General features: G+C 35.7%; 2 protein-coding genes and 1 long non-coding RNA gene across 3 annotated transcripts; all 3 read left to right on the top strand.

Annotated features, from left to right (window-relative positions):
- The first annotated feature begins 10,188 nt into the window (after positions 1–10,188).
- Positions 10,189–12,605, top strand: LOC147568151 (uncharacterized). The gene is made up of 3 exons (XR_015230974.1): positions 10,189–10,256; positions 12,036–12,098; positions 12,286–12,605. It is a non-coding gene; the product is annotated as an uncharacterized LOC147568151 (long non-coding RNA).
- A 4,043-nt stretch (positions 12,606–16,648) lies between these two features.
- Positions 16,649–17,792, top strand: LOC147568150 (uncharacterized). Its single transcript, XM_086670587.1, has 4 exons — positions 16,649–16,970; positions 17,073–17,270; positions 17,380–17,444; positions 17,521–17,792. Exons 1-4 carry the CDS (start codon positions 16,719–16,721, stop codon positions 17,597–17,599), a joined length of 594 nt encoding a protein of 197 aa, XP_086526713.1. The 5' UTR covers positions 16,649–16,718; the 3' UTR covers positions 17,600–17,792.
- Positions 17,793–19,918: 2,126 nt separating this feature from the next.
- On the top strand, positions 19,919–20,809 carry LOC147568149 (serpin-Z1A-like). The gene is made up of 2 exons (XM_086659092.1): positions 19,919–20,417; positions 20,727–20,809. Exons 1-2 carry the CDS (start codon positions 19,919–19,921, stop codon positions 20,807–20,809), a joined length of 582 nt encoding a protein of 193 aa, XP_086515218.1.
- The last annotated feature ends 2,331 nt before the right edge of the window (positions 20,810–23,140 follow it).

The following is a 23,140-nucleotide window of genomic DNA, read 5'->3' as shown; positions in this document are numbered from 1 at the left end:
CACTCGATAGTATCACATTCTATCTCTTCCTTTTTACTTGTGTGTGATTGTTAGTCTATAAGTGATTGTTCTCATTTTGCGATTGTGTGTTAGTATCCTTGAACATTGTGAGATCATGGCAAGTTGGTCATTTGATGAGAATGACCTGATGCGAACCCTTTCCAACACTAGTCGACCATCTACAAGTCATCAGGACTACTCAAATTTACATAGGAATGTTCCGACTAGTGATAGGAATAGGCGAGCTGAGCCTGACCGACCTAGGATAACCATGGGTGAATATCGACGGATGAATGGAGTCGGTCAGACTCGTCATGAACATGGTTTTATGGATTATGAGCATGAGGGTAATCAACCCCGTAAGAGTCTTCGAGACTATCGACAAGAATTTGAGATGACCACACCTTCATGTATGAAATTGTCATTTGATGAGGACCGTAGTTCTATTAGTAGTGATCGACCACGTCGAAGTCTTCGTGACTATCGACAAGCATATATGAACGGTTCACTTAGTGATGACAATTCCCGACTCGATGATTCCACTCAAAGAGTCGAGTCTATGTATATACATGAAGGTAGTGAAGAAAGGACCATGGAGACCATTAGCCCGGTTTGTGCTATTTGTGCGAGCTTATACCATTTGACCGACTTTTGTCCCATGATCCGTGTTCCGCGAGAGTCTTCGTCTAGTTATACTCATGTGCCTTATTACGAGGAGATGTCTGAAGAGACTCTCCAATTAGTTTTAGAGTATCAAACTAGATTCAATCGAGATATAAAAGAGATCACGGAACGGCTTCTCAACATTGTTGATAGACTTGAGTCAGAGCCTATCATCGACGAGGAAGGGGTTTGCGCACCCCAAACTCAAGAAGAGACTATGAATGATGGTGAGGGTAATACACCTAACTCTAGTCTCAAGTTAAATGTCGAAGAAGCTCCTGATAGACCCATAGAGCATGAATTGACCGATGACCCTTGTTGCTCACTCCCTCAACCATTGTCATCTGACCTTGATCAACCTAAACTAGATTTTGATGTTCGGGATGATAGCTCTACGAGCAAACTTGGGAATCACACAATGTTGAACTTTCCAATTTTTAGCACTTGTGATTACTTGGATGAGTTATGTAGAAGTGAAGGTGTTGCAACCAACTTTGAGGCTCCCGATGCCTTTAAGGATGTCGATAACATAGTAGTTGAAGAGATAGCGGATAGCTTGTTGGATTATTTACCTAAGGAAATTATGGACCTTGACTTGGTCCCCGAGCATATTGTCTTACCCTTAGAGTCTAGTTCGACCTTCCACATGATCTCAGACTCGGTTGTTGACCCCTTATGGGACACTTCGGACGTCTTTCCTAACACATCTAGGGACTTAGTGGATGTTCTATCCACTAAGCTTGAGGATGACCTTTTACCTTCGACTGATTTCCTGACCCTTCATTTGTATGTTGACCCTTTTGATGACTTTTTAGTCATCGCCCCTAGCATTTATGCGCACTTAGTGGACCGTGCATCCACTAAGTTTGGGGATGGCTTCTTTTCGCTTTTAGTCTCACTTGCACTTCTTTCGTTTAATATTCTTGTGAGAATTTTAGCATTTGTATATAGCTTTCTTTGGGTTGACCCCCAAATCTTCCGTCTTTTGTTATATGATCGTTAGGTCGATTGAGATGGGCCTTGATGTTTGTGGGTAGCATCTCTGGAAACCCTCCGCGAGACATAACTCGTGCTCTTGTGTGAAAACAAGAGAATCAAAGGCTGATTGCATAGCTCAATGCAATCGTGTATACCCACGTTAGTGGTAGACTTTTATATGGTCATGTTTTTATGTGCTTCACTCATGATATTTGGTGATATTTCAGGAGCATCTCGTATATGTTTTACTTCTAAGGCGTGGTTTGTTCCAAGTTTGAGGATGGCGCGAGCTTAACATCAACTTGGAACCTCTTTATACATGAGCCTTGGTAGTATCATCTTTATCTCCTTCGGTTATGGTAATATCTCTCCACTCTTCTCTTTAGATTAATGTGCCTCTCTATCTTTTAGTGAGTGTATGCTTAGAACATTGAGGACAATGTTAGTTTTAAGTTTGGGGATGCGGGATATGACCATAATGAATGCATGACCATGGGTTTCAAAGACAAAAGGGTTCAAATTAGGGTTCAAATTAGCTAAAATTTGAAAATTTTTGAACATTTTGAGTAGATTTGCATGTGATTATAGTGATAGTTTTAAGAATGTTGATGCATATGTGTCAAGTTGATGAGTTTTGTGATTGCTAATGGTCTTTGCATGAAAGTCGAGTCTTTGAGTGTTTGTGTTATACTATGGGAGTAACATCTTAGTGAAGAAGAAACATCTCTAAGAGACCTAGAGTAGTCATTAGTGGAGACTTAACCCATGTGAGAGCTCAAAGCCTAAATTGTCCTTCGAGTGTACTCTTCCGCGCTAACTCCGAGTAGAATGAAGAGCTACTCAACCTCGTAACTATCAAAAGAGCTCATTTGATCTCGTGTGCTCAACTTTCTTAGCCACTAGGAGTGACATTAGGATAGCGAATTAACTTTGTCCTTGTAGTCTATGAAACCCGATGAGAATGCCAACTAGAGGGAGGCGGATACTCCATTACCATCATCATCTTATATCCCGAGAATGAAGACATGAGAAGAAAAGAACGAAGAATGTCAAAAGCAAGTATGAAAGGAAAAAAAGTTGATTGCAAGAATATAGTATTGTGAGTTATGTTTGTTTTATGTGATTTTGTGTTATGAAAAAAAAAGTGATATGAAAAAAAAAAGAAAAACAAAAAAAAAAGTGACATGAAAAAAAGAAAGAAAGACAAAAAGAAAAAAAAATGAATGATGAATAAAGTTGTTTATGTTATGTTTGAGCATGTTAGCTCTTTTGTGTGAGTGATGTGATTGTATATATGTGTGTTTGTGTGTATGTTCATGAATAAGTATTCGAAGCAAGAAACGAATGTGGAAGTGCTTAAGAGGTTCTATCATGAAGAGTTCGACATTCTCGGGAATCCTCCATCGTCATCCATCTCTAGTATCCGTTAACCTTTGGAAGGCATTCTTAGAGGGTAGAATGGGTGAGAAGGGTGAGTGAGCTTCCCCACTCCGTTTAGTGGCTAATTCCTTTTCGAAGATCATTCGTTCCAAAATGTTGACCTCACCCTTTTTTTTATGTGTTGAGTCCATGTTAGTGATCACACTCACACATACGAGCGAACCATTCTTGAGTGATTTCATATTTGGAGTGTATGTCCGTGAGGCCGAAGTCGAGGCGAAATGTACTAAACTTAGGAATCAAAGTTTTGTGACTTCGGAACATAGATGTTGCTCATTATGGTATGACACTTGCACTTTAGGGTAAGATCATTAGTGAAGAGGTCTTTAGCTTTCACATGAACTTGTTTACTTGATTCATTATGTTTTGACATGCTTAAACCCTTTACTATATGAACCATGCTTACATATGATGTGGTTGTTGGACCCTTGTGTATTTGAAACTCGATGTTTGTGCGTGTAATCTATGGAAACTCTCACGAGACAACACTCGTCCACTAGGGGTAACTTAGGGGTTTAACGGCTTGTTGCATATGCTAAATGCAACCGGGATTCCTCCGAAAGTGAGTTAGGCTTTCATTTTATTTTGTTTGCTCGAGGACTAGCAAAGTTTAAGTTTGTGGATGTTGATGTGACACGAAAATGACACATTTGGAGAGCCTAACTTAGACTAATTAGTCATTTTCGAGTGTTATCAATAATATTTTATGTGTTTTTCTTGTTTAGGTACCATATTTGGAGCTAAACATGGAATTCGGAATAAAGGGGGCGAATTATCACTATCATTTCATGTGCCCAAAATGAGAGAAAAAGACTTCAAGCAAATCATATGAGAAGAGGAGTCAAAGACGAGCCCAACGGTGAAAACGGAAGTCAATTCCGAGTTCGCACGGGGAAGTTGTGAAAGAAAGAAGTCGAGGTTCGGTCTTAAAATAAGGATTCTATGAAGGCACCCTCCTTTGGTTATAATTCTAGAAGGCACCCTCTTGATTTCCAAGTGAAGTCTAAAACCCAAGCCCAAAGAAGATGAAAGAAGGAAGAGATTTTGGAGGCACCCAATGGACTCAAGTTTGAGTCAAAGTCAAGGTTGACTAAGTCTAGGGTTTGAGTCAAGTACACTATTCATCTTCTTCCTTCTTGATTCTATCAAAGAACCAAGAGAGAGAGAGAAAAAAGGAGGCTAGGGTTTGGTTCTTCATCACTAAGGGTTGATAGAGAGAGAACAAGAAAGCAAGAAGAAGGAGAATCCGGCCAAAGCATAGACCGGCCAGCACACTAGGCCGGCCTAGCTTTGGCCGGCCGAGCAGCAGCTCGGGCTGCACACGAGCTGCTGCTCGGGAGAGCTGCAAGGGAGCACGGGACGGGATGCTCCAGCAGCAAGCTTCCACGAACAGCAGCAACGTGAACGAGCAAGTCGCGGCCAGCAGCTCGGGAAGGCTTCAAGGAACACGGGACAGCAGCTTCCGAGCTCGGGACGCAGCTGCGGGTATCTTGGCCGGCACGGGAGCAACGCTCGGGACGCGACCAAGGGACATCCGGCTCGGACAGCAGCATACATGGCCGGATCTATATGATTTTTGGCCGGAATCTTCACTTCTTTGGCCGGATTTTTTTATTGTTTCCGGCAACCTTATTGATCCGGAACCTTAGGGCTTTTGTTTCCCTCATCCTTGGCTAGCTTCCCATGTGGTTTGATTTGATTTTTGGTGAAAAATCTTTAGAGAGATAAAGCTTGGTGAAGCTTTAATGGTGGATGTTCTTGAGATGGAGGAGATGATGATGGTCGCTATGGGGAACCCAGAAATTTGTTAAGGGGAGATCGGCTGCACCTTAAAGACTCATATTTTCCGACAATCTTAGCCTCGAACCACATCGAAAAGGGGGATTCTCTCATCATTTCCTTTCAATTTCTTATTCAATCACCATGTTTAGCTAACTTTAGTGTGTCGATTATATGAGATGAAATGTGATGAATTCGTGATTATGTCTAATATGATTTGATGTTTTGATTATGAATTGATGTTCATTTAATTCGATTATCGTTTTGATCGTATTTTCATGTGTCTTGTCAAGCACTTCGCATAGTTAATAGACGAACCGAAGTATTCGATATCGATCGTAGTCTAAGTCATATTTTCATGTGTCTTGTCATGCACTTCACATAGTTAGGCGACTAGACAACACTTTCGTTGACTCGGGATTAATCGATTATGATGTTTGTTTGACTAAGTATGATCTCCGGATATACGTAGTGCTTATGGACATCACTTTAGGAGTCGAATATTGATTGTACCTCGACACATCAAATCGGACTACACATAGTCGTAGGTTTATCATTATGGATTCCCGGACTTCGACACCTCTCTCACTTATTTGTTGCCCGAATCGAGTCTTACCGACTCCCGATTCTTGTTCCTCGGAACTCTTCTCTCGAATCTCTCTCGCCCATTTACTTTGTTGTTTAGTTTCGTTTTACTTGTTTTATTCTCTTCTTGTTACTTACTCAATCATAAACCTCCCACTTTTGTCTTGTTCTTTCCTTTTTAGTCTAAGTTAGTGAGTGACTCGTAGACCGGTGGGCTAGACTCTCCCGATAACCGGACTACCAACCTATCCTTGGGCCGACATCTTCACAAAAGCTATTACAACGGGAAAATTTCTCAAGTTCAAGAACCACATGCAAATTACAAATTAAGAAGGGGTGTTAAAAAATGAAATTTGTAATTTCTAAGTGTGTTAGAAAAATCTAGAGGAGAGTAAATGAGTTGTGGGGGTCTTCAAGATAGATGGGTCTAGAGAAGTTTGACTAGAGACTAGTTTAGACTAGAGATAAGCTTAGACTATGACTTGTAAGTTCCAATGTGGAAGTTTCTAGGCTTTGCTAGATGAGCTAAATCCTCTACTATAAATAGAGGTGTTTTGTAATGTTGTTGATCAAGCAAAAAACAAGGTAGAAAAATGAGTAAAAAACTATTAAGTTATCTAGCAATCAAATATCTTTCTCAAGTTATATAAATCCATAATCTTCCTTAGCACCCAACAATGCACAGTAGCCTATAATTTTCTTGGGGATCTAGAGAACAAAGGATTTAGTACAAGGAGATTTGAGGAAAGAGGATGAAGAAACAAACATCTTCGGTGAAAGTTGCTCATTTTTTTCTCTTTCATCCAGGTCTATTAATTGAGTGGGTTGTTTATTTATACTTACATCGGCCGTTATTTCGTTTGATCCAGGTTAGATTATTCACATTAGTTTTCTGATTTGTGTATTAGTTTGACTGTTTTTTCTTTTCATTCAGTTAAAAGTTGCTCTTTTTTTTCCTCTTGCTTAGGAGTTAGATTTCTCTCTTGCTTGGGTGTAATAAAATCTTAAGTGAATGACTTCCGATTCTGAACAACTGCTGAGTCCACTAACAGAAAGAAATGAAACACGTGCAAATATAAGTATAAACATCACTCTATCTCGCCCTCCCTCTTTCCCCCTTTCAGTCTCTCTCACTCACTCTTTAGCTATTAATATTTTAGTTATTGGTTTAACTGGTTAAATTTTGATTGTTGCCAGCTCTCAAATTTATTTGTTTGTACTACGTCTGGTCAAGTTCCTCAAGAAATTAGGAATGTTTGTACTATGTCTGGTGAAGTTCCACATAGAATTAAAAGATTTACACGAGAAGAGAAAGGAAAAAAAGAAAAACAACAGATTCTGATGTAAGGATTAACTATAATGAATTTAATTTAATTTATTTTGTTTAATATTACACAATATATATGATGTGAGTTAATTTACATTCAAACATTTTGGTAGGATATTCTGTTATCACCGCACACATTATCCCAACGAAGACGACGTGAAAGAGAAATCTTACAAAGTAGAAACCATTTTCCTTGACAATTCGTGAACCAAACGAAGCATCTGTACTAACTTCCCGAGCTTGTATCAACAACGAAACTTTTGAAGAGGTTTTAACTTAAAATTGAAAACACATATATCAATTTGTAACTTCGAATTATCACAATTTATGGCATGCACGTTAGTTACATGTAATTATAAACTTTTTCTTATTTCTTATAGATGATAACAGATTTTCATGTTAATAATGATATTCCTGAAGAGGTGCCGACTATGCATAATTTTCCAAATTCAGAACATGGGAATGGAATTAATGAACTATCATCGGTCGCCCCTGAATTAAACTCAAGTCCAAATAGTGATGACAATTCAATACCTACTGTTACCCCAAACATCTCCCGACACTCGAATGAACGTCATTTCCTCGGTGCAATGGACATAGTTTGTCCTCATTGTCAGTCTTTACATTGGATTGACGAAAGATTGGTGAGGTCGTTTATTGTTAGACCAAAATTTGGAACATGTTGCTTGCAAGGTAAAAATATGTCTTCAGAGTCTCTTAGAGCCACCTTTAGCTCTAAAAAGATTATACGAAGGAAATGATCATCTTTCGTCCTCATTCCGATCAAATATACGACGTTACAATGCGGCAAATACGTTTACAAGCCTTGGATGCTCATTGCAGCCGAGAATGCTCGAAAACACTTTACTCGTAAAATCAGGACGTAATAAAACCACAACGACGTTAGCCAAGAGGGATCTACCGCGCATGTAGGTAGCAGTGGCAACCTTGTGGGGTTACAATTAAAATCATTTATGCCAAAAAAAGAATCATTTTAACTCATTTGTTGCTTAAAAATAATAGTGGTAGTTAGCGGGATAAATGGGAAAAATATAAGATCCATAACAAAGTTGTCTCAATGAAGTCCATACATACATATATGTTGTTAGAGCATCTCCAATGCAAAACTCAAAAAAATTTCTATTCGTCCTATTTGTCAAGTTTCAATTAAGATTCTCACTCCTAGGTGTCGAAAATAGAGATCCTCAATTCTGATATGTCTCCAATGCAACACTCTAAACTCTTTTATTTTACTCACGTGTCATGGTTACTTTTGTAAAAAACTAATTAGTTATTTTAGAAATATACGAAGACTTGATTTCACTCTTGAGATATCACATCATCTTTGAGATCTTAGAGCATCTCCAATGCAACACTCAACAAAAACTCTAAAATTCCTAGGTGTCAAGTGCCAAAAATGGATCTCTAAAGTTTCTCTATCTCAGGTGGCTCTTAAGAGATCCTCAATTTAACAAGCTTCTCCAATGCAACACTCTAAATATAAAACTTTTACTTATGTGGCATTTATTTTTCAATTTAAAATTATACTCACAAAATAATAATTAAAACCTATAAACTAATCCCGTCCAAAAAGAAAAAATCGAACAGTGCTTTGGCGGGGAGGACAACCCAATTTCTTTTGGCGGGAGAACAAAACTTTGTGAGAGGGAACAAAATCTGCAATAAAAGGCATTGATTTTGGTAAGTTTTCCTTGTGGATTCTTTGTAGATGTCTACAAGAAGATTATTCTAGGGTTTATTCAGACTTTTTGCTCTTATTTGCTTTTTATCAGAAGGGAGAATATCAAGTAGCTAGGGTTTTCTTGTTGAAGGAAGAAATTTGATTTTTATCTCAGTTTCTTGTTAATCTCTAAGTGCAAATCATCTCAGGTACTTTGATCTTCTTCCCTAATTTTGTTGACATTTTAATTTGGTTGGTTTTGTATTTGATTGTTCTTGTACTGGATATGTTCATCTTTTTGTTGAATTTTTTTGTCATTTGTAATTTCCCTCTTAGTACTTTGGAATACATGTTTAGTTTGAGATGAAAAATGAATATCAACAACCTTTTAGTTTTATTAATTTGTTCTTGATACAAAAAGTGGAGAGATATCAATGTTATTTATGCATAAAAAATGATAATTGAATATGTTTGACACCCTAAAATTCAATTAGGTTAGCCTTTTGCTTATAGTAATTAGATTCTACCAAAGTCAGGAGAAAGTGAAAACTGATTACTTGTAGAACTTGTCTAGTTGTCTTCATCTCTTCCATTGTCACTAATGGAGCAAGTATATTTTTCAGCAAACTCTATGTAACTTCTATACTTCTAATATCCTTTTCTTTTCTTGTTGCTTCTTTATCTTCCTCCATTAATACGAATATTGCTTCGATGGTATTCTCACAGTCTTTAACAAGCTTCGAGACGTAATGACTCTTGAAGAAAGGTTTTTCAAACACTTTATGTATGAACAATAGGCGTAAACATCAGCTTGTTCTCTTGCCATACTTAAGTATTTATTATGTTTCTGCATACCCAAGTTCTTAATCATGTAATATTTTGACTTATTATTCAATTATTTTAGAAGGCCATGGATTCACAAGGCTACAACATCACGGAGTCTCAACTATCCGGTAAGGAGAATGAATGTTTAAATGTTAGCGATTATGTTCACGGAGAGAACCATAACACAAGTTTGAACCATCAACCACATCCTATCCTCTATAATAAGTTTCTTAATTCAAATCAATTGAACTCATCACAACATCAATTTCAACCATATTTTGCCTTGAATCGTGTAATTGCTCCATATTGTCCTCCTGTTGAAAGGTTATATGGTAATGGATGTTCGTTCCAAGGCCTTTTGAACGCTTCGTTACCTAATTTGAATCCTCAAACTGCTATTTCTTCTAAAGGAGCCAAAAGAATTAATAATAATTCCAGTCGTCGTTGGACAATAGATGAAGATATTGCACTTACAAAGTCATATTTGTATGTCACCATGGATGCAATTGTCGGAAAGGATCAAACGAGTCAAACAATGTGGAATCGCATCTTTAATGTTTGGAAGGATAACATGGGTACATACGATGAGATAAGAAATGCAAAAGGCTTGCAATGTCGTTGGGGGACCATACAAGGAGCTGTCAACAAATTTCACGGGATATACGAATCACTTGAGAGGGCTCCACAAAGTGGAACCACCATTTCAGATATGGTACGACTGATTTCTTTTCTTTTTTAACTTGTGATTTTATTATTTATGTTAAATGCTATCACTTTAGAGAATGAAACCCCTGTACTTGTTAATAGTTCATGCGTTTCGCGGTTTCTCTTTTTCAGATTGCAAAACAATTGATGATTCTATACGAAGTGTTCTTGGAGGGGAAACGTGAATCAAATATTGAAAAACTAAGGGAGGCGGTTAAAAAACTTAGGGAATCAGCCTACCATGGAGCAAGACTCGTGCCTCCAAGCGTTTGGGTAACTCAGTTTGATCATTATAATATCCTAATAATTGAAAAAATACATGTCTGTTACTCATAAAGTTTGTTAATGCTCTCATGTAAACTCGTTGGAAAGTACCTAACTTCAACTAGAATTCAAAAAAATTCCGAAACATGTGAATAAAACTGAAATAACTTATTTATAATGCTGGAAAATAAAGATAAATGTCGGTTTCACTCTTTAGGGCTGAAGATAACTCATCCTTCAACTTCTCTAACTTAAATTCGTCCTAGGAGCTCTTTATATAGATAACTTTATGCAAAACCAATGTATGAAAAGCCCCTGAATGCTTGGATTACCCGCCGAGTAGTCCTCAGTCCCAACTCAGCCGAGTCGACTAGTTCATAAGAAACTAGTCGGAAGGAATTCAGTCCAACTCTTTTTCTGTCTAGAATGAAGATGTTGTTTATTTTTTTTTATTTAAAAACTCAAATAAATGTTATTTTTTAGTGTTCCATACTTCATTAATGTTGTAAAACTTGTTTATAATTATATGTATGCTTATTAGGGATGAATTTAGTGTCTATATGAACAGGTTTTGTTGTTTTTCTTGGCTGATTTGAGCCAATAAAACCTAATTTGACATGTAAATCTTGTCATTATAGTTTATTAATGTTTGAAGCAAGTTTGTGATTAGATTTATGCTTTAATGTCTATATGAACTGATTTTATTTTGTTTTTGACAGATTTGAGCCAATAAAACTCAAATTTGACATGTAAATCTTGTTTTTACGTATATTTATCAGGGTATGCATTCTCTTCAGGGTATGTAAATATATCTGTATATATACACAAAATATATAATATATTTATCAGGGTATGCATTCTCTTCGCGAAACGTTCCCTAAAATGAGATTAGGTGCACGAAATAACACTTACAACTATTTCCTGCATAGTTTCAACCGAAATTGTTGGAAATATCGAAATTTCCACTGACATGAGGGCAACTTTGACCGACATAGTAGAAATCAAGCAAAAAAATCGAAAAAACTAATTACTAGAAACATATCCCTTTCTTCATCATCTTCATTTCTCTTAGATCTCTCTTTATTATTATGTTATGTTTTTCATGGTTTCTAAATCTATTTGAATGATTTACGCTTTCAATTAACTGCCTAATAATATCTTAGTATCGCTCCTGATATAACTGTGTGATTCACGGTACCTTCTCAAACTATTTTGTGAACTATTAACTATTATCAGTAAGAATGTTATCTTTTGAGTGTTCTAGCCAGAAAGTTATTCAATTTACCCCCGGAAGTAACTGTGTAATTGTTAATACTCTTCAAACTAATAGATATTGTTAAACATCATTTTATGCTTCATTATTGTTTAATAGTCTTGTTATACGTAATTGCATTATATTTTTATCATTTCTGTAGATCTATAAGATTTCCACACTGACCGAAACATTTCTACGAAATGTTTCCACTTTTGGGCCGACCAGAATTTGTACCGAAACCGAAATTTCATTCCTTGATTTATATTATCTGACTCGTCCCGTGTAAATATGATTAGTAGCGACTAAGCCTAGTCCCGTGTAAAAGATACTTAAAAAAAACAATTTATGCCCTGTACATTCGAAAATCATGAAAAACAAAATAATAATTCATAATTCTAATTACATTTTAGTAAGGAAACTACCTAAAATTTATACCAAGTCATTAAGCAATTAAAGATGAAATTAAATTGACTTTCTCGATTCACATCATGGTCCCTTGGGTGTTTATTGATATATGTGATTGAGTTTTGCAGAAATCTGACTTGATCACGAAGAGAAGGGAGATGAAGAGAACTAAGAAGAAGAATTCCAACAAGGTTTTTTTTTGTCCCCTCTTGATGCATGACAGATATAGTTTTATGGGTTTAGTTCACTCTTCTAATTGTAGAACTATTCACCATCGAATTTACATTTACATACACACACACACACACATATAATATATATATATATTATATATATGGTGCTTATTGGAGAGTTATGGTCCTTTCCCGAAATCCACAGGAGGGTAGTCTCCATGGAATTATGAAGCCTAAGTCCATGAAAGTGATAAGGGGGAAAACACGAGAAAGTGGTCTCACTCTAGGCAAGTGAATGAAAGAGGTGAAGATACCGAACAACTATCATATTAGAGTTTGCTGTCCCCATCCATCAAAAAGGTATTTCTTTTCTTTTTTCCTTTTCGTATTTTGTTGAAATAGCCATTTCATTTCTTACATAATGTTAATGTTAGTACAAACAACAATAGTAGCGAAAAAGGACCAGCCCTTCTGATAAATAGTAAACTGCATGACTTATTTTTTGTATGACATATTTATATTTGTAGGGGAGTTCACTGTTAAAAGTTTATTGTAAATAATAGTCATATTGAAATTTAAATCTCGAGGGTAAATAATAGTCATATTGAAGTTCCTCCTTGCTTGATTATAATAATGTCATAACATACTATAATTTACCGTGATGTATATGCATTATGGTATTAACATTTTGAGTTAATTCCTATTTGCCCCCTCCCCCCCGTACTTTGTGACCAGCTTCCTTTATGGCTTCCTTTTTTCCGTAAATTCAAATATGGTCTCTTTTTCTTAACACAGTCAGTCAATTCTTATGGTTAGTCTTTTTGTTTCCATTATTACCCTTGTTTATAAAAGAGATTTTGGAAATTCAAATTTGACCTCCTTACAAATAAATATGGGTTGGTTCCCAAATAATCTTAACTTGTTTAGAAAAAAATTAGGGACCAAAATAGAATTTCTTTTAAAAATACTAAACACACTTCTCTCACCTCCATCTCATCACCAATCTGCCCACGTCATCACTCACCTGCCACGTCACTATCTTCTCCGATGATGGTCGCCGGCCGGAAAATTCCGACTACTATTTTTTTTTCTTTTTCTTCTTTCTCTCTCTTTTTTCTTCTTTATTCTCTCTCCCTCCTTTCTACTCTCTCTCTAAAGTTCCGGGGAAGAGGAGGACCCCTTCGCCGGAGCACTGATTTCCAGACGAAAGAAGAGAGAGAAAGAAGAAGAAAAAGAGAAAAAAAAAAACGGTCGCTAGAATTTTTTCGGCTGGCGACCATCGCTGGAGAAGATGGTGAGGTGGCAGGTGAGTGATGACGTGGGCAGATCTATGATGAGATGGAGGTGAGAGAAGTGTGTTTAGTATTTTAAAAGAAATTCTATTTTGGTCCCTAATTTTTTTCTAAAGAAGTTAAGTTTATTTGGGAATCAACCCATATTTGTAAGGGGGTCAAATTTGAATTTCCAAAATCTCTTTTGTAAAAAAAGTAATAAAGGAAACAAAAGAGTTAACCACTAAAGTTAATTGACGATGTTAACAAAAGGGAGGTCATATTTGAATTTATGAAAACAAGGAGGTCATAAAGGAAGCTGATCACAAAGTAGGGGGCAAATAGAAATTAACTCTAACATTTTTTGACTTGACAAATAATTAGGTGATAAACATGGTATTTGCAAGAATAGAAATGGTTATTTGGGATAAAGAATTACTCATAATAAGTGAAAAACAAGTAATATTTTATATTAATTGAAAATTGTCAAAATATTATGGGTATTAGCAATCAGGTGGTTTTCTAATATTTTTCTCTCTTGAAAATTGGGAAATTAGAATTTCTCTCTTTAATATGAGTTTAATTTCCCTTTCCCTCTGAGCAACTCCACAATTGGTTTGTTTTTCCGCAAATTTCTTTGTAAGCACAAAAAAGAAGAAGAAGAAAAAATATACAGTATATATCTAGAACTCTTTTGATTAGCGGCTTTTATTATTATGCCACGAAGATAGAGTTCTGCTATTAGGTATATGTTTCAGTTTCTACTATTGGGTATATGCATATGAGGGTAAATAAGTGATTTTTTTTGCCACGAAGATAGAGTTCTGCTTAAAGATAGGATTTGAAAATTGAGAATAGATGCCATTTGAGATGCTTTAATGTATTAGCTTAATAAGAATAGTAATTTCATAAAAAATAATAATAATAATAATAATAATAATAATAGTAAAACCAATAATTAATAATCGTTGGTAGAGAAGTGATTCCACAAAAACACCTAACATGCATGAAAAGTTGAGGTATTACTAGAACTCTTTTGACTAGCTTAGAAGCTTTTATTAGTATATTATTAGAAAGTGTCACGTACCTAATTTTCTTTACAAAAAATAAAAAAAAGATAGTTAGACCAAAGTAATTATAATTAGATAAGCCCAAAAAGAAAGGTTGATCCAACATAAGGACCAAAATGAAACCACCCATCAAACAAGATGAAAGTCGAAGCTTGGCGGCCTTGAGAATTGGTTGGTTGAGGTCTTGAGGAGCAAGGAAGCCCATCTCAGAGTGAAATATATATATTTCGGTACTAATGGGTATAATATAATATGAAGAGTAAATAAGGAATAAGTCATTCAACAATTTAGTGATCCCAATTTACAAAGATAAGAATTTTGGGTAAAAAGTATAGGATTTGACAATTGAGAATATATGCCATTCGAGATGCTTTGATGTATTAGCTAAATAAGTATAGTAAAACGAAAAACCAATAAACATAAGTTAAGAGTAGTGATTCAACCAAAGGAGCTAACATGCATGAGTAGTTCAAATATTACAAAAGAAAATGCAAAAATTGCAACAAGGAGTTTTGAACTGCTTACCAATCTTCTTTACTATATTTTTTGGGTTGTAGGATCTTTTATTAGTGATTTAATTTAGACAGTTATCGTGCACATTACATCGTAGTTAATTTTTTCAAAAAAGAAAAGTTGGTGGAATACTATGGAGTAATATACGTTGCTAAGAAGACACTTGTTTAACTTACAAGAATAACAAAACTCACGTGCCACTCAAACCAAAAGATCAATTATCGGCCACCCATTAAATCCTAGGAGACGGACAAAATCAATAATCAAACGAAAAGGAAATATGAAAAGTAGATAAATAAGTGAATATATAAAAGGTTAAAAAAGGTACTAAAATAAATTTAGACTGCCTTGAGATTAGATAAGATTTTCATTTGCTTTTAGAAGTATATTTTTGTTTCCAATTTTTAAGGGTGGCTCTAAAGGCACCCGGCCAAAAGACTGTTAGCGAGCGACCATTTTGTTAGCTCGGGGCAGTGACTATTGACCCGAGTTTTTTATAAGCACCCGGTCAACTAATTTGGGAGTGAAGTTCACCTTCGTTTTTTTCTTTTATCTTCTTCTTCCAAAACGAAATTTTTTTTTTTCAAACCAAAATCCTAGGTTGTGCACTACTACCTATATTCTCTAGAAACGACATTGACACCTACCGGCGGCCACTCAAATAAACGGAACCATCAATCCGAGTGAGATGTTCATCTTTCAACTATGTTATATCATCTTTTTAAAAGAAGTAAAAGTTCAATCATCGATATTCTTAGGTCCCAGATCAGCTGATCCGTTTTGTCCTCTTAGGTTCCGGATTAGCTGATCCATTTGACCTTCTTAGATCACGGGTCAGCTGATCCGTTTGGTCCTCTTACGTCTCGGACTGGTCCAGTCCGTCTGATAGATTTTTAGGGCAAATTAAAATGTTCATCTTTCGTCACTATCCGTCTTCACCAAATGATTTGTTGATTATAACACTTAGAGAATGAATGGATTGATTGAGAGCAAAATTTGAGAGAGATTCGTGAGATTATGAGTAATTTAGGGAGGAAAGGTGCGGTTACTCCCAAAATTAGAGAGAGAAAATCTCGATTTGAGAATTTCGTTTGGTTTTGTGAGAAACAGATGGAGGCGTTAGGGTTAACTCATTTGGACCGTTGCTTACAGATGTGGACGGTGGTAATAGATGAAAGAGTCGTTGGGCCTATTTCTAATAGAGGAAAGAGTTGTTGGGCCTGGTGCTAATAAAGTCGCCCGCTAAAAGCTGTTTGGCTTGGTACTTATAGAAGCACCCAATTTTTAATTACAATGGGCCTTAGACCTTATTTCTTATTTGGACCCTTTATTTAGACTTTTCTCCAATTTTTCTTTAGCTTCCTCAATCATCACAATTCTTTTACTGGTCTAACTCACCCAAGTTTTTTTTTTTTTGCATGGATAGCTCTTCAATAACAAAAAGAACTAACCTAACTGTTGGTAGAAAAGTGATTGCCCACGTTTTAACTGTGGGCAAAAACTACATAATTATGTGTAAACTTCAACAAGAAAAATAAAATTACTATTGTGTGAACTTCAACCGAAAAGAAAAGTGAATTTTGTGTGATTTTTAGGATGATAATTGCTGGATATAACACATCCCCCATTTTTGTTGGCCAAATCAGAACCATTAGATTTATGATTTTATGTCAATCTTGGAGGCAACAAAAAAAAATATAACCTAAAAGCAATTGCAAATTTTATTTAACATCACATATAAATAATATACATTACCCTCATTTCTTCTGGTACCAAACTACACAATGAGTTCTGGATGCGATTACAATCTTGGTAACTATAACAAAAACGAAGTAGAAGATGGTCGTCAATCCGAAGATGATACTCTTGATGTTAGTAATAATGATAATAATGATAAGCCTGAAAGTGAGAATGATAGTGAAAGTGAGAGCGATAAAGAACCCATGATCGACTACATTTGCAACAACTGTCACGTTACAAACAATGTGTGGAACGATAATGATGTAATTTGCCACCAAGAAGATTATTATGATGAGGTTTAAAATTTATTTTATTATATAGTTTGTTGATTTATTAATCATATAATGATATAAATATATAATTTAATCTAATACTACACTTGGTTAATCAAATTTTAGTATGTCATTGATGAAAATGATGTGAGGTATTATCGATTCGCTGATGCTTCACAATATCTGCTCGAAGCTGGGGAAGAGACTGAATTTTTTTTCCCAGACGAAGTAGTAGTCGAAGAAGAGAAGGTCGACATATTGATCGTGCACAGAGGAAGGATTTTACTATGCAACAATTGTGAATCTTCTTTGGGTTGGATATGCGTAAGTTGAATTTTGTTTTGTTTTAGTATAATTTTTTTTTTCATCCACTCCACAATATATGTAATGATTTTGTCCATTAATTACCGGATTTTTTTATTATTATTTTCAGACGGCAATAGATCAAAGAGAACATCATAATAATGGCATCAAAGTGCATAACTACTTAATTATGGGGTAAGAATTTTAAGGAAAATTAGGTTAATTTATTTTTAAATTGCAAATCTTAATATTATTATTCATATAAATACAGCACAAGTATTAGACGTAGCGAGAGCACTGATGGTGGTGAAAGTTACGAAGACAAAGGTCAAATTCCTCCGGATGATTAGTCTCATAATTTAATTTCGCTTCTTGTTTTGGATGACTGTGGTAAATTTATTTTTTCGAACTTTTTATTAAGGTTTCTATAGCTCTGCTTAAACTTCTATTAAGAGTTTTATTAGACTTTATACTTATGAATTTTATTAAGGTTTTTATTGGACTTGATATTATATAAACTCTTATTAAAGTGTTTTATTATAATTGCATGATAAGTTAATCTATAATTTAAAATTAGTATTATGGATTACTGTTAAAATTTCTTTGAATTATTATAATTGCATGATAAGTTAATATATAATTTTGTGTTAGAATGCCTGTTGGATTAGATAACATTACTTATATTTATATATCCACGTGAGTCTACTTGAATTTTTTTTTAAAAAGAAAACTTTTTTAACTTCGCCAACGTTTTATAGTTGCCGGTCCCAAGCCCGGAATAAGAAGGAGGGAAAGAGAATTACTAATTTTGATTATAAGCTTTCTTTTTAGTTTCAAAAATTAGTTTTCAATAATTACGAACAGGTCTTCTTTTAGATTTCTTATGATGTACTATTTGAGGAGTTAAATGACAATTTCTCAACTGATTTTGGTTTGTTAGAATCGGAGCCGATTCAAGATTGGTTCGGATAGTCAAACTCTAGATATAGACATATCATTGTGTTTGTCTCGTCGAGCTCTTCAATTTAGAATTAAGAATCGCTCAAATCTGATTCCGGATGAATGAGATATTCTCGATCGAAGTTTGACAGAGTTATGATTTGATTTAGGCGCTAAGTGGGCTCAATTCGGGGTCATCCTGCGGATGACGTTCATCCCTCTCTTTGCACTCTCGATCCAAGAGATCTTGCTGAACCGTCACTTCCAGAGTGCAAACCACCACCAATAGTGTCCCAAGTCCAACAAACATGTCCCTAAAGCATGGTGTTCGTTAGTTTTCAGGCATTCGAAGTACCTTCATCGTCAAACTGAAAGGTAAAGCCGTTGTATCCTGGGAGACAAACACCATACTGGTTTCGGTACTAATACCATGGTGTTCATTGCCTTAAGAAAAGAGACAACTTGTCTCGGCTATTTCTTGTGTATCGGAAATTGTTCTGTGTATTGGCCCTTTGGTTATGTAATACTCATTTTTGTACAGGGAATTTTTTTGTTTTCAGGAAATTGTTCTGTTTATTAGTAATTTGTTATGTACTAGACATTTTTGTATTGGAAATGTTTTTGTTTCCTAGAAATTGTTCTGTTTCCTAGCCATTTGGTTATGTACTACACATTTTTGTACTGGAAATTTTCTTGTTGCGTGGAAATTGTTCTGTGTACTGGTCATTTGGTTATCTACTAGACATTTTTGTACTGGAAATTTTTCTTGCTTTTTGAAAATTGTTTTGTGTACTGACCATTTGGTTAATGTACTAGACATTTTTGTACTGGGAGTTTTCTTGTGTACCGGAAATTGTTCTGTGTACTAGCCATTTGATTATGAACTACACATTTTTGTACTGGAAATTTTCATATTTTCCCTCTCTCTAAATTTTATTCATTTTTCATATTTTCCCCCTCTCTATTTTTTTTTTTTCTTTTTTCATATTTTCCCTCCATCTTTTTCTCTCTCCATATTTCCTATTTTTTTCTTTTTAATTCTGTTTAAACATATTTTCTCTCTTCAATAATACTACTTTCTTTTTCTCAAGCATTGTTGCCTTATATGTCGGTAATCTTTCAAAAAGATTTTTAATGAAAACAATAGATTTTCAGAACTCGATAATCTTTCAGAAAGATAAATCGGACAAGAATATAATTGATTTCGGAATATTTGTATAGAGATGGAGAAGATAAAATGTGAAATAAAATAAGAATGATGAAGAAGATCTTTGGTGTATAAATAAGAAGAAAAGAAACTTTCAGAGTGAAAAAACTGAAAACTTTGATGGTTTTAGAGATTGAAAAAGATGAAGAAGATGAAATGTAAGATATTCGTTTGTCCATATATCGGTCACCTTCCTTATTTCAACAAAAAAAACATAGATAGCTGATAAATAGGAACTTCGCAGATAACTTCCTTCTTAATCCATTAGATATTGCAGTAAATTAGCTAAGTCTAAAACGTATTAAGGAGGAAGTTCATATTGCAATCCTTAAAAAAAAGGTCTAGACATACATTCTATGTGGTTTGCTGTGATTCGTGTTTTTGATGATTCTAGTTCACTAGACAAAGAATCACGGCAAGCCACATAAGATGTATGTCCAGAGTATGTCTGGATTTTCTTGTTCTCTATCATTATTGTTTATTCTTCCCCATAATCTCCTTCTTCCCTCATCTTTCTCTCTCGATGGAGTTGGATTTTAACTGCAATTCATCTTTGAGAAAACTGGTTAAACATGTTTGGTTGAATGAGGCTAAAGATCAAAACTTTGCATTATCTCCATTTTCCATCTACTCTGCTCTTTCCTTGTTGGCTTCTGGATCAGATGGTAAGACCCTAGAACAACTCGTGGCTTTTCTCAATCGTAAAGATCTCAATGATCTTAACACTTATGTCTCTCAACTCATTCAATCTTTTGATTCCTCCTCAACCAAGAATACCAATAAGAAGAAGGATGATTACGACGGACCCATAATCTCATTTGTAAGTTGTCTGCTAGTTGATAATTCATGTACTTTACAACCTTCTTTCCAAGAAACTGCTATTTCATTTTATAAAGCTCAAACCAAAGCTGTTGATTTTAAAACTAGGGCAAAAGAAATTAGGGAGAAAGTTAATGCATGGGTTGAAAAGAGAACAAAAGGACTAATCAGTGATTTACTTCCACAAGGATCTCCTTCTGAAAGTACAAGGTTATTGTTAGCCAATGCACTTTACTTTAAGGGTTTATGGAAAGAAGATCAATTTAGTCCAGAACTAACTGATAACTCAGATTTCTATCTTCCAAAAAACAGAGTTAGCGTGTATCGTTTTAAGATTCCAAAATTCAAGATTTTGTTTGGTTTTGAAATGTCTAGAGTTCTAAAAGATGATTTGGGTATTGATTTGCCTTTCGACCCTCTATAAGTGGAGTTGAATAAGATGGTAGGTGGGGAAGATGGGAGTGTTCAAAGTCTCTGTGTTTCGAATGCCATACACAAATGCTTTGTTGAAGTTGATGAAGAAGGAATTGAAGCTGCTGCTGCTACTGTTGATGATGGTTTCTCTCTATTTGACGATGGTGATTACCATGAGTAGATTTTGAAGCAGATTATCCTTTCATATTTATGATCAGAGACGATGTCAATGGGGTGGTTTTGTTCTTAGGGCATCTCCTTAATCCCTCTTTAGATTGAACATTGATCTTTGATCAATTCATAATACTTTGTGTTTTAGTTTATTTTTAATTCTAGTGACTTGATGCACTCATGGGTATATTCCATTGTTTAGGTGACTAATATTATTCTTTTCGAACTATAGAAAGACTAAAACACACCTTGTCTTATTAGAGGGAGTGCACGAGGAGTCCCTGTATCAGCTTTCTTCTTTAAGTTTTGAAATCTGGTAAAGAGCCAAAATAAAATTTGAGTATGGATGAATGAATTATGATAATGGAATTCTTGTTTTTAAGTTTAGAAATGTCTCTCTGCCCAGCACTTATTTGGCCGGGATAAGTGCATGGCAGAGCATCATGGTTGCTTAACTTTACCTCACTATATCTTTGAGGAAAGGGAGATTTAATAAGCAATGCATTTTCTTGTTAATGACAAGTCCACTAAAGGCAATCTCACACTTAGTTAAATGCAATGCGGACAATAGGAAGCAATGTCCATCTTCTTCTTCTTCTCGGGTGAATCGTCGCCAATCCACAACTTCCTGACGATCTGGATTCAGATTTGCTGGCACGATGTTTTCCCGGAGAAGAAGGAAGCTAGGTGGGCGTTGCTTCTAATCATACTTGTTCAACTTTCTTCGACAAGGTCTTGAGTGAAAAATTCATTGCCCTTAAAACTTTTCTTCACTAAATAACAGAGAATAGGCGAAAGATATCTAATGTCATTAGTGTATGCTTCTTTCAGAATGAGCATGGACTGTTGACTCCATGAGCATGCACAAGCTATCGTTTATATCCATCTTCATCAATGAAAGTAACAGGAGGACGAATCGAACAATGTTCGGCTCGACTCAACTAAAAAAACAATCAACCATCATTGTTTGGTTTGGCTTTGGCTTCAACTTTGAAAACCACCAAAACCGAACTATATATAATTAATCTGTATCTAATTATATATCATTATATAATACTATGAAAGAATTACCATTACTTAATATGGATTGGTAAATTAAGAAAAAGATTTTTAGGTATTCAAAAGATAATAGTTTAAAAAGTGACATTGAATTTTAACCTTCATTCTTCTGGCTTTATTTCACTTTTTCTCCTCACGTGTTTATTTGGTTATGTGAGTCGGACCGACCAACCGAACTCAATCGAGTCGGACCAATCGGGTCGAAAGAAGTTGGTTAACGATTTGATCGGCTTGACTTCGGCCGACCAAACCGTTATTGATTGGTTCGGCTTCGGCTTGACCCTAAATGGTCAACAACCGTCCGCTGCTCACCCTTAAGTTCGGTGGTACGGTGGTAGTAATGTGCTGGTAGTGGTGGTTGAGGTGGGTGGTGGTGGTGGTGAATGGTGGTGAGGGTGGAGACAGTGGTAAATAAGGTGCAGTGTTCGTGGTGGTGGTGGTAGTGGTGTTGGTAGAGGATAATGAACCCAACACCTACAAAGAAGCTATGACGAGCCCAGACTCCGAAAAATGGCTGGGAGCCATGAAATCCGAAATGGAATCCATGTCTGAGAATCAAGTTTGGAACTTGGTGGATTTGCCCGATGGAGTAGAACCTATCGGATGCAAATGGATTTTCAAGATGAAAACAGACAAGGATGGAAACGTGAGCGTTTTCAAAGCTAGACTCGTGGCAAAAGGTTACAGACAAGTCCAGGGTATAGACTACGAAGAAACCTTTTCCCCTGTCGCGATGCTTAAGTCCATTAGGATTATTCTAGCAATTGCAGCTCATTACGATTATGAGATTTGGCAAATGGATGTCAAAACCGCCTTCCTGAACGGTAAACTGGAAGAGGATGTGTACATGACACAACCTGAGGGTTTTGAGGATTCCAAGAATGCTGGAAAGGTTTGCAAGCTTTAAAGGTCCATCTACGGGTTGAAGCAAGCAAGTCGGAGCTGGAATCTTCGATTCGACGAGAAAATCAAAGAGTTTGGTTTTCTGAAGAATGAAGAGGAATCTTGTGTATACAAGAAGGTTAGTGGGAGCAACCTAGTTTTCTTGGTCCTGTATGTGGATGACATACTGATCGTTGGAAATGACATTCCTATGCTTGACTCCGTGAAGGAGTGGCTTAGGAAGTGTTTTTCAATGAAAGACCTAGGAGATGCAGAATATATATTGGGCATCAAGATCTATAGAGATAGATCAAGGTGGATGATTGGACTTAGTCAAGAGACTTATATCGATAAGGTTCTTGGGAGGTTCAAGATGGAAGACTCTAAGAGAAGATTCCTA

This window comes from Eschscholzia californica, unplaced genomic scaffold, assembly GCF_041429995.1.
Source record: "Eschscholzia californica isolate CP2 unplaced genomic scaffold, dmEscCali1.0.p SCAF_1, whole genome shotgun sequence".
NCBI classification, from domain to species: domain Eukaryota; kingdom Viridiplantae; phylum Streptophyta; class Magnoliopsida; order Ranunculales; family Papaveraceae; genus Eschscholzia; species Eschscholzia californica.
The sequence above is the reverse complement of the archived record's forward strand: the minus strand, read 5'-3'. Positions and strand labels throughout refer to the sequence as shown.

What these genes read in the sequence shown, in the direction of transcription:
- LOC147568150 (XM_086670587.1), top strand. Translation starts at nt 16,719, where the DNA reads ATGAGTTCTGGATGCGATTACAATCTTGGTAACTATAACAAAAACGAA. An exon ending in AAGAAGATTATTATGATGAG is followed by an intron (nt 16,971 to 17,072) that starts GTTTAAAATTTA and finishes ATCAAATTTTAG; the next exon opens with TATGTCATTGATGAAAATGA. An exon ending in CATAACTACTTAATTATGGG is followed by an intron (nt 17,445 to 17,520) that starts GTAAGAATTTTA and finishes ATATAAATACAG; the next exon opens with CACAAGTATTAGACGTAGCG.
- LOC147568149 (XM_086659092.1), top strand. Translation starts at nt 19,919, where the DNA reads ATGGAGTTGGATTTTAACTGCAATTCATCTTTGAGAAAACTGGTTAAA. An exon ending in ACAAGGATCTCCTTCTGAAA is followed by an intron (nt 20,418 to 20,726) that starts GTACAAGGTTAT and finishes GCTTTGTTGAAG; the next exon opens with TTGATGAAGAAGGAATTGAA.